The sequence below is a fragment of the Pygocentrus nattereri genome, chromosome 1 (assembly GCF_015220715.1).
Source record: "Pygocentrus nattereri isolate fPygNat1 chromosome 1, fPygNat1.pri, whole genome shotgun sequence".
NCBI classification, from domain to species: domain Eukaryota; kingdom Metazoa; phylum Chordata; class Actinopteri; order Characiformes; family Serrasalmidae; genus Pygocentrus; species Pygocentrus nattereri.
Genome location: NC_051211.1, coordinates 49,087,673 through 49,099,892, shown reverse-complemented (window position 1 = coordinate 49,099,892; position 12,220 = coordinate 49,087,673). Strand labels below are relative to the sequence as shown.

General features: G+C 40.3%; 1 protein-coding gene across 2 annotated transcripts in view; it reads right to left on the bottom strand.

The window, feature by feature from the left end:
• tspan9b (tetraspanin 9b) overlaps positions 1 to 12,220 on the bottom strand; it is a 51,706-nt gene that overhangs the window by 3,752 nt on the left and 35,734 nt on the right. For both annotated transcript variants that reach the window (XM_017698943.2, XM_017698942.2), the window contains 5 exons: positions 4,090 to 4,281; positions 3,812 to 3,886; positions 3,594 to 3,695; positions 1,591 to 1,722; positions 1,064 to 1,147 (listed from right to left, as the gene is read on the bottom strand). In XM_017698943.2, the coding sequence (XP_017554432.1) occupies positions 1,064 to 1,147; positions 1,591 to 1,722; positions 3,594 to 3,695; positions 3,812 to 3,886; positions 4,090 to 4,281 (585 nt within the window). The remainder of the gene's footprint in view (positions 1 to 1,063; positions 1,148 to 1,590; positions 1,723 to 3,593; positions 3,696 to 3,811; positions 3,887 to 4,089; positions 4,282 to 12,220) is intronic.

Sequence of the window (12,220 nt, the reverse complement as noted above, 5' to 3'; positions counted from 1 at the left end):
GTACTCATATAGGCTACAAATATAATAGAAACAAAAACAGAGACTTAAGCTTTAAGCTTTAGCTCAGCTATAGCCACTTTTCTCACATCTCCAGCAGGAAACTTTTCCAGTTTCTTGTAAAATGTCTCTCAACGTTTGTGTGATTTTTTTTTTTTAACGAGGCTTAAATTAGCTTCTCATTTGCCAGCTTCTTTTCAAAACTATATGGTGCCTGAGGTGGCAAAATGTAACCGCTGCACTATTTAAGGTGGAACGAGAAAATTCAAATGAGAAGCTAGCAAATTAGAAGCAACTTCAGCCTCACGACTTTTTAGTGTTTGACAGTTTCTCATCGCAGATTACACATATCAGGAAACCAGCTGGAGTGATTATAAAAGCAAGTAAGTCCATTCATCCCCAAACCACTGATGTTCATCTTTTTATTTGCCTTTTTGTTACCTACTAGCACTATTAGGCCAGATTGTTGTCTGGGTTGCTATGGTGACCATCAGTCCGCGTGCTGATGTTCTAGGTTAAAGGGTGAATTAGCAGTTATACATTAGTTCCAGCTTTTAAGACCATTTAGTGTTAAAACCGGTTTTGCAGTAAAGCTTTTTTCACTGCAAAGAAGGATTATTTTATTTTATTTTTACCCAAAAAATCGAATTCTGCTGTGGAGCCGCAACAGGGCAGTAAAAAGAGCTGTGTGTTGCCGACGCCTGTTCTACGGAGTGTTTTAGCTTTCTGAAAGTGGCACAAAGGCACAGTAACTAAAAACAGCCTGGTTCATTTTAAGGAATAAAGAAAAATGATCAAGTAAAAATTAAATTATGACCATTTTTTGTATGAAAACTACACAAACTAAGCGGACCTCAAGGGAATGCGATGGCTGGGGGTATCAAGGAAACACATGGAACCAAACTAGTGTGTTTATGTTTATTTGCAATTATATTCTAATTATGTTTACAATCAAAAACAACTACTGCCAAGATAAATGGTGCTTAGGAGCATCAGACTTTTGCACACTACTGTTTTTATATCTGTACTGCAGTGCCCATCTAGCAGATAGAGATGTTTCAAATACCTGTATGACCAGCACACACATCGCAATTGTGCCCAGCAGGTGCTTGTTATCATCCAGCCAGTCCACGACCTTCTCGTAGCACCCCTAATGGTCAAAGCACAAGGTTACAATAAGCATATGAGCAGTTGCATGTCCATGTTAGGCATAAATGGGTCACAGAGATCACTATCAAGAAGCTTCATGCTCCCTTTATTGTTGGACAGTTTCTGAGAGAGCACGGGCGCACATCCAGAACAGTGTTCACATCGCTATGGGCTTGTTATTGATTTGTTTCTTCACAGTAACAATAAAAGGCAACTGAAGTTCCTATTCATGTTTGCTTACTCAAAACAGTAGTAAAATCCATGAACATCTGGCTTTGTTTACTTATCAAAATAAGTGTGTGAGAACAACGAGAAACTGAGAAAAAGTCGAAAAGTTGACTAAAAGCTCATTTTTTGCCTCTGCGTTAATGTTTTAGGTCAGATTTGCAGCACAGCAGCCACTGTGCAGGTTTTCTGCTAACAGCTGCTCCGCTAGCAACTCACCCGGGACCAAAAAACATTACTGGCGTTGCGCCCACACTCCTTATAATGCTCCTGACAGCATCGGTCTGGCACCGTCTTATCTGGCAGGGCATCGTGCCAGTCTGTGTGCCCAGTCACGCCGCAGCACTGCCACTAGAGCGAGAGAGAGAAAGGGAGATTATTGCTTCATCCAATATTTATGGGAACATTTCTTAACAGCAGTAACAGGTTTACAAAGGCTAAAATCTCTGTAATGCTCTTGCAGGTGCTCTTGCTGCATGCTGAAACAAAGACAGTGAGAGACAGAAGAGTGGACATGAGGTTAAGAAGACAGTGTTATAAAATACCTACTTCTTACAGTCTGTACAATGCATTATTTGATCTATATACAGGATCAATACCAGTGACAGAGTAATGCAGTAATATTACTTAGACAATAGTATGAAGTGCGTAGCACCTGATACACTCCCCATTAACTGACACACTAATATAACAATATCAAGGTCAAATTTACATTAACCTACACAGTCGGATGGACAGCGCTGCTCAAACACATTTTCCTTTGCATATATAGAAATGTGCAAAAGTCTTAGTCTAACTGAGAAAATGATAGGAACCAACTTGCTGGACAGTAAGAATATATTTGTTAAAAGCCGAAAAACTAATGACCAAATAAACAACACAGCTCAGTGTGTACAGTAACCATCCAATACCTAGTTTATCTAACAAGACATTCATTAAATTACATCAGGTTCTGCTGATATGTGAAGTTCATATGACTGCTGAAGGGCAGTGAGAAGTCAGGAACCAAACCTGTGGGCTTTTCTGACAAAAGCCCCATTTAAGCTGGGCTTTCTTCTTTTTTACCAGACCCAGTGCTGTAATCTGCTTGTGATTTGACTGGCTGATTTGTATGGGATAAAGTATCTGTGTACCCCAAACTGCATCAAAACACTGCTATTGGTGATGCCACTGCCATTTGTTGCCAGGAGTCCAATTGGCCTCACTCTCTCTGGGTGGGTAAGATGGCTCCCCCTCATCAACCACCGCAATGCTAGTCAGCGCAGGCGTCTGTTAGCTGACGTAACAGTTCTGGAGGTTGGCGCTTTCCTCCGAGCGCGCTTGGCTGTCTAATGACGTTGCGGGAGCAGCTGTTGGAAAAGGTGGCGCTTCACAGGTCTCGGAGGAAGTCTGTGCTAACCTCGCCCTCCTAGTGCTGGTGGGGTTGTGCGATTGGAGGAGTCCTAACTAGTGGGTGGAAATGAAAATGACTTAAACTGGGGAGAAAATTGGGAATGCGACAGGCTCCACACTTCTGAGAATTTAAACCAGACCGTGTGTATAAGGTGTATACAATCCTAAATGCATTATGAATCATGATTTATGAATCCTGAAATGAAAGAAATTTTGAATGAATGAATGAGCGAGTAAATCATGAATCCTCACTGATGATGCAGTGTCCGTCTGAAGTGCAAATATTTACATTTACGACATTTGGCAGACGCTCTTATCCAGAGTGACTTACAATTTTATCATTTTACACAGGAAGGTGAAGGTGGTGTTAGGAGTCTTGCCCAAGGACTCTGACTGGTATAGTGTAGGGTGTTTACCCAGGCAGGGATTAAAGGTGTTACCCACTACACTGTACTAACCACCAAATATTGTGCCAAAAAACTCAAAATGTGATGCTGGACAAAGGGGGCTGTGAAGAGTTGGGTGATGCCTGTTGTCAGGATTTTTAAGAATAAGGAATTTGGTCAAATTCAGCTCCATTGCAGCAGTTAACCTTTTTTTCAGGTCACAATAGGGGCAATTTAGCATATCCAACTGGCCTGACTGCATGTCTTTGGACTGCATGAGAAAACCGTAGTAAAGTTGTAAACAGTTTTCTGTTTAATATTTTATATTAATGCAAATGGACAAATATAAGATAAATATTCCCAAACAGGTACAGACGTACACAGAGTCACTCAGAAATACACAAGATGGCTGGAAGATGTAGAAACGCATCCAGAGACACTCACTTCTGCCTGAATTATGTTCCACGCATTACGGAGGCCGATGTTATTGTCAGTGTTGTACAGTTGCAGACCCTCCTTCAGGTCCCGCTTTGCATTGTCACTCACCTGCAACAGAGCTTATAGTTATTACAGTCTTTACAGACCCTCTTCTGGAAAAGAAGACATACTTCTCTGTTTTTGTGACTGGACGTGTTATTCGACAGGTGTCTGTGATGCTTTACCTTGTCTGTATACAGAAAGAACAAGATGAGGAGAATCAACTCTGCCAGCAGAATGATCAGCAGGACGATGAAGAACTAGCGGGGAAAAGAGGAGCGAGGGGGATAAAAACAAAGAGGGTAATGAAATTCTCCACTCAGTTCTGTTAGTAAAACATTATATCAGCGTCATGTACTATTGCACCAGTGGGACGGCGCACAGCATTACTTCTGAATGTCTGCTAAGCGGCCATGAGTCAAATTTGGCATGAAATGCATTGTGGGAGTAGATGGACACTCACGCTGAGCAACAGGCACTTGTTCTCCTTGATGGCGCCCATGCAGCCCAGGAAGCCCGTCACCATGACGATGGAGCCCAGGGTGATGACCAGATTGGCAGCAGAGAGAGAGGGGAAAGAGGGCGAGAACGTGGCAAAACTGCCCTGAGACACGGACAGCCAGATCCCCACACCCAGCAGTCCACATCCTGACAACTACAGAGTGAGAGAGAGAGAGAGGGGGACAAAGAAAGAGACAAAGAGAGAATGAGAGAGACAAGGAGAGAACGAGAGAGAGAGAGAGAAAGAGAGAGAAAGAGAGTGAAAGACAGACAGAGAAAGATAGAAAGAGTGAGACAAAGAGAGTGTGAGAGAGAGAGAGAGAGAGTGAAAGAGAGACAGAGAAAGAGAGAAAGACATAGAGACAGAGAAAGAGTGAAAGTGAGACAAAGAGAGAGTGAGAGAGACAGGGAGAGAGAGAGAGAGAGCGAGAGAGCGAGAGAGACAGAAAGAGAGCGAGAGAGAGAGAGCGAGAGAGAGAGCGAGAGAGACAGAAAGAGAGAGAGCAAGAGAGAGAGAGAGAGAGAGAGAGGTATTACTACATCAGTGTAATTCTGATGTGTAATAGTTTCATTTTGTAACCCTGCAGCTCCACTGAGTCTGAGTCTTGTGGTGGTGATTGGTGGCGGATCATGCGGAGCAGATTATTATAGTGTCCTGTAACACCGCTGTGCTGAAAAATGGCTCTACCACCCGACTGTGTCATTCTGTGTAAAGCACATGCTGGGTTACACTGATAAAGGCTGTCAGGGTTACTCAGCCAAACTTGTTAACATGATTCAAAACAATAATCAGTGACTGGTGGGCAAAGCATGTGTTCAATTCTCCTTCTGGCCTCTGAAACAGAACCTGGTAACATGCAGGCACTTATAAGAGTGCATAGTAAAAAAGCAAACTATAGTAGCAGAACTATAATGGCAAAATATACTAAGTATTCAAATAATAATAACAACAATCATGCTGGTGATAAATTAATACTTATATTGCTAATACTTAATACTTAAATTAATACTTATATATATCTTGTATTACTGTTTTACTTTAAGTATTAGCAATATAATTACTAATGTAGAAGCATATAAGAAAATGACACAGATCAAATTTAAAGATAAATACCAGGAGACATAGAGTTTTAATTAACCGCTAAGTTAGAGATGTATTTATAGATGCTTTTTAAAAGTGAGCTCTGAGCTTGAACGTCTAATAAAGGTGAACTGAGCTCCACAGTCTAGAAGCAGAATAACTGAACGAGTCTCTCCAGGTTTTCTGTTTTTACAGAAGGTGTTTGCAGAAGGTCAGTATCTGCAGATCTAAGATTTCATGCTGGAGCATAAACAGTCTAATCTATTCTGAGCGATTCAGGCAGCCAGTGTAGCTCTTTTAAAACGGGAGTGATACGAGCTCTGTGTTTAGTTTTTTCAGGATCTGTGCTGCTGCATTTTGTACAAGTTGTAAAATATGTGGTGCTTTCTTAGGAAGTCCAGTAAGAAAAGCATTACAGTGATCAATCCTGCTTGCAACAAATGTTTGAATAAGTTTCTCTACGTCACTCTGAGACAGAAAAGGCCAAACTTTAGTAATACAGGGTGATTCATCCTGTTTCAAAGCGCCAAGTTTTACAACCATGAGGCGCCTAGGAACCAATCACATACCACTCGAAAGAGGGGTCATAGAGTCTCTGTCACCAGAAGATGGTTCCCTTCAGTCTGTGAGGAGATGGAGATGCGTCTTCTCCACTTCAATAAGAGTGAATCCGTCATAACGGTGCAACGTGATTTTCATTGGCAGTGATGCTCCAACAGCTCAGAGCGTTCGTCGTTGGTTCCACAGCACTGGATGATCTCTGGAATCGCACTGAAAGAGCCGTGAGTGCAGCGACACCCAACATGCTCAATCCAGTATGGGACGGATTTGACTATGGTGTTGATGTTGTCCGTACAGCTGGAGGAGGTTCATATTGAGCACTTGTAAAATAACATAATAAACTTTATGTTCACGTAAACCATTTATAATGTACTGCACTGTTCTGTAATGATTTACATTTTGAAATCGGATGAATCACCTTGTATTTTACAAATGATTTAATGAATGATTATTAAATAAAGTTTTTTTTTTTTATCCCACAACTGGGGAAATTCCACCTCCGCATTTAACCCATCCGTGAAGTGAAACACCACATACACACTAGTGAAGACACACACACTAGGGGGCAGTGAGCAGGCCTATCCACGGCACCTGGGGAGCAATCGGGGGTTAGGTGTCTTGCTCAAGGACACCTCAGTGATGGACTGTTGGTGCTGGGGATCGAACCGGCAACCTTCCGGTCACAGGGCCAGTTCCCTAACCTCCAGCCCAAACTGCCCCCAAGGTACATATATATTCAAAAATATTGTATCAATATAGCAAAATATATTGAAATATAGTAAATTATGCTATAAAAGGGGTTCCTTGTTTATCTTTTTGCAAAAAAAATATTTTGGAATCTATGAAATTGGAGATGCCCAATGACAATCACTTCGGTACTGGTAGATATTTGCTTAGCTTTTGCAGATATTTCAAACTGATATTTGATAATGCACTTACTGTACTCCAAACCAGCAGAATGTTTAGGCTATGCCGCGTTCCTGCACTAAAGTATCTGCATTTTGTTCATTTTACTGCATTTGTAATCCTACATAAATAGGGTAAATGATAAAACTGCTACTTCCTATTTTCGCATTTTACAAATTACAAAAATATTTTCACTGTTTAGCCTTTATAAAAGCTCTGACTACTCAAAATAATTTGTGTATCGATTGGGAAAATAATTGATAGTGACAAGACAGCATTCACTCTTGTATTATACAGACGGTTAAACAGACTTCCCTTGAGGGTGGTTGTTAGAAAGGTATAGGAGTGAGTCTAGACCAAGCGTCTCATCCCCCCAGTGAGCCATATCTAGCCTGTGAGGCAGCCTCATACATACATACATACAGCTCATCCTTAAATCCAGCCTGCAAACCTTTTTCTTTTCCCATTTTTCAGGGGAAATATTTACATCTGACTGGGAAATTTGATTCATCCACAGACACTGTAGCTGGATGGCCAACAAAAGCTATACAAAATCAGATTATCTTAGGCTGAAATAGAGCGCTGCATCCATGAGGAACTATTTCATTAAAAAACTGATGCATACAGCAGTTTGATTCCAGATCTTAGAGTCGACTCAGTTTCCAATTCCCAGTGACGGGAATTGATGTTGATTCCAAGAGTCGATTCCACACAAAAAGCTTGATTACAAAAAACAAAACTTACAGAAAAACAACTGGCAAAAGTAAAAAGAGTACAATATGAATATATAATCAACCTTAACACTGGCTTAATTAGCTCACTAACGCAAACTGGTCAAGCACCTGATTTTTCTCTGTTAACTCCACTTTGTCTAAAACTGAAATACAGCTACAGATTATTTATGTGTATGTTGTGGCAAGATGTATTTTCCAGGCAGTCTGTCTGGAACACTGGTCTCCAACCTGGCTCCTGGAGAGCCACCATCCTGCCAACCTGTACCCAAAAGGCTGGGCCCTAATTTAACTCTAATACATCTGTCAGTTTTGGACTCAAAATGTGATGCTGTGTCATGCAGGGCTCAGATTGAAAACTGTCAAGCTGCATTCAGGTTCAGACAAAAGATTGCAGCAATCTGAGCAGACACTGTTCTAGTCTAGCTACATCTAATTTAGCTATTACTTTAATTTAAACTGAAAGTTAGAAATATAGTTAAATCTGCATTTAAATGAATGGAATTACCAAACACATCTACTAAGAACGCAGATTTAAGCACTTTGCCAGGTCACATGAAATTCACCACATAATTCTACCCTTACAAAGTGGGAAACTGTCAGACGAATCAAACTTCATCATGGAGGCTGCATCCTCTGGGCTAAAGAGGAGAGGGACCATCTGGCCTGTTATCTGCACAGAAGTTTAAAAGCCAGCATCTGTGAAGGGCATACACAATTTGTTTGAGATGACCCCAGAGATAAAAGTCAATAATAAAATAAAAAATAAAACGGTGTCCTGTGACTTTTGACTCACCCTGTGTATATATATATATATATATATATATATATATATATATATATATATATATATATATATATATATATTACACACACACACACACACACACACACATATATTACACACACACACACACACACACACACACACACACATATATATATATATCGCTGCTATTGGAATAAAACCTTAAAAATGCTAAATGCTAACAGGAAAAGGAAACCTACTTTACTTATAATGGAAGTCAATGGAACCAGAATTTTTTTCAAGTTATTTTTGGCCATTTCTTTTGGGCCACTCATCATGAAATTTATACATAATGTAAAGGGCCAGAGGCACATTCAAATTATATCAAAAACTGAAAAACGGCAAAAATGGAGATGCAAAGTTTTGTCCTGACGGCAGCGAGACATTTATATATATATATATTTTTTTTTTTTTTGGGGGGCACCTGTATGAGCGCTCACAGACTGTCAGAAACAGGATGATGCTGGTGTCAAGCCTCCCTGCTGGGAAAGTTATATAAATGCTAATGACAAAGTTTGGTGGCACATAACTCAGCGTGAGACTGCACGCGTGCCTAGGTGCCTAGGCTGTACCAGAACACGTGTATTTAAGGATTTTGTAAAACTCCATGTGGTGGTCATACGAGTAACAGTTATAATTATTCATATTTCACACTAATGCAACATAGATCAGATATGAAACCTGGCAATATAGTTCAGACAAAATGAGTCATGAGCGTATGACATCACAGATATAGATCATCACAGATAATAAACAGCTCCTATTTATTTTGCGCACTCTATGCAGCATTAATGCGGTGAAACCTCTATAAAATATACCCAGATTAAACACAGCAAAGCACATCCCTCACCCTCTGCGAAGGTGAACAGCCAAGTCACTCTACCCCAGTTAAAATACCCAGTATGCACTCTGATCCCCATGAATAATCGAGGTGAGTCTACAATCGTGTGCTGGGGAAGTGAGAGAGCGTGAGATTAACACCAGCAAAAAATAATAGACACGAAAATGAGAAGCAGAAAACTGATTTTCTAAACAAACAGCAAAAGGACAAAAAGAAAGAATTCAGGAGGACTGTTTGTCCTTGCACACGAAAGAATGTGCGCTTTATCAGAGACAGAGTGTTTCTAGCTCGGATGATAAACAGTCGTAAACAAAAACTCAGAATTCAGTCTGCATCATTGGGGCAAACACACACACACACACACACACACACACACACACACACGCACACACACACACACAAATCCACACTCACACCCACACAAATCCACACTCACACCTTGGGCTAAATATATCACACAGGTCTCTAGAAAAAGCAGCCTAATGAGCTTTTTAAACCTGAACTACTGTTGACCGTGAATCAATGAAAGATTTTTTCCCTTTTCCCTCTCTCTCTTCCTCTCTCTCTCTCTCTTCCTCTCTCTCTTCCCCCTGCTCTCTCTCTCTCTCTCTCTCTCTATATATATATATATATATCTTTCTATCTCTCTCTCTCTTCCTCTCTCTCTTCCCCCTGCTCTCTCTCTCACTCTTCCTCTCTCTCTCTCTTTCTCTCTTCCCCCTGCTCTCTCTCTCTTTTCCTCTCTCTTCCTCTCTCTCTCTTCCTCTCTCTCTTCCCCCTGCTCTCTCTCTCTCACTCTTCCTCTCTCTCTTTCTCTCTTCCCCCTGCTCTCTCTCTCTCTTTTCCTCTCTCTTCCTCTCTCTCTCTTCCTCTCTTCCCCCTGCTCTCTCTCTCTTTTCCTCTCTCTTCCTCTCTCTCTCTCTTCCCTCTGCTCTCTCTCTCTCTTTTCCTCTCTTCCCCTCTCTCTCTCTCTCTAGGTATGAATCAGTCACAAGTGCCTGTAGAAAATAATTGGTGATGGATCATGAAGAGTAGGCCATTAAAGTTATATTAAAAACTAAGAGAGGAGAAGAAGGGGGGAGACAAGAAATGATAAAGAAGAAAAGAAAAACAGGTGATAGTAGAGAGCAGAGACAAAAGAAGCAGATAAATTAAGAAAATCAGGAATAGAGAAGAGAGTGAAAGTGAAGAAAAAAATACAAGAAGAGAAAAAGGAAAAGGACAGAACAGAGAACAAGAAAACAGAAGAGCAGAAATAGATGGTAAAAGGAAAAAGAGAAAGATAAGTGGAGAGAAGAAAAGGGGGAGAACAGCAATGATGAAAAACAAGAGATAAGACTAAATGAGGAGAGAAAGGAAGGAGATAAGATGAGACAAGACAAGAACAAAGGAGATGATGAGACAAAGCGAGAGCAGAAAAGAGGACATGAGAAGAGTAAAAAGGAGAGATAAAAGTAAAGAAGGAGGAGAGGAGAACAGAATAAACAAGAAGAGATGAGACAAGAGGAGAGAAGAGAGGAGAACAGGAGATTAAAAAAAAAGAGGAGACAAAGCAAGAAGAGGCAATAGGAGGAGAGAAGAGACGATGAGAACAGGTGAGAAGTTGAGAGAAAAGAAAAGAAGAATAGAGAAGAAATAAGAAGAGAAACGGTGAGAAGAGACAAAAAGAGAAGAGAACAGAAGAGCAGAGAGGAGAGAAGAAGAGGGCAGAGTGAGAAGTTTAAGTAAATCTGCAGATGAATAAATAATGATGAAGAGGCAAAAAGGCTTCAGAGCAGAGACGGAGAGCTGATTCAGCAGACTGTGACCATGACAAACACACACACACACTCCTCACAGACCATTTTCATCTGAAACTACCACTCTGAGTGTGTGTGTGTGTGTGTGTGTGTGTGTGAGTGAGTGAGTGTGTCTGTCTGCTTCTTTATGACTCATGTATTAAATATTAAGCAAAGAGCCACCAGGCTCACTAATGTCAAGCACATGAAATATGAATTAGCAGTGATGAGTGCTCTCACTCACTTCCTCACACACACACACACACACACACACACACACACACACACACACACACACACACACACACACACACACTTGTTACTCTTGTTAGTGTAATGACGTTTCTCTAGTAGGCATGAGATGGTCTAAAACATTTTTGTCATAATTACTTAACCTTTTATCACAGGTTATGATATCACAATTTGCATATATAACAAAAAGACATTTGGACAAATGTGTATTTAATATTTAATATCCACTGTATATCCTGCATCTCATCTATCTACCTCAGACAAATTGCATAAATGGTACATGTACATATCATAGCTTTTATTTTAACTATTATATATTATATATATCATATTACTGTACAAAAACTACACTGGAATGGTGTAATACTGGTGAATATTAATGTGTATATATCTAGAGTCTAATGTGTTTATATATATATTTTTTCCTTATATATTTTTTGTACATCGTCGCTGTCCAAAGAAAAACAAGCATCTCCAAAATGGTAACTTTACAGGAGACGACAAAAAAGTTATTTAATTTTAATGCAAGTCGATGTGAAGAGATTTTATTTTAAGTCATTTTGGAGAGTTTCTATCGGTCCACTCAATGTAAAGGACAGCCAAAGTGTTCAAATGATGCAGAAAACTAAAATTCAACAAAAATGGAGATACATGTTTTTTTTCCCTTTGGATATTTAAGAATTACAAGGGGGTTACGTACCTAGGATTTTCACTCACCTTCGCACCTGTGTAAATGTGATGTGACAATAAACATGATTTGATTTTTAGTTTGCAAGTTCCAGTTTTAGAGAAAATCATTTAATGAATCTTTCCACCTTTGACTTAAAGCCTGAATCTGAGTGTCACTGTATTTGCCTGTGGGCCCAACAGCAGTCTGCGGAGCAGAGAGCTTTTTTCCCTGCGCCATGCTGGGTGGGACAGAAAGTTCTCTGCTCCTCATTCTGCTGTGCTGCGGTTGTTATGACTGGATCCACTCTGTCGAGAGATCGTGACAGCAGAGTGGGAGTGAAGGCAGTGATGATCTGTGCTTCCAAAATATCTCAGGTGACTCTGCAACTCATTACAATGACAGTATTTTGAGAGGTCTAGGACAACATTGCTGTTTAACATCACAGTATATGGAATCGACGTAGTT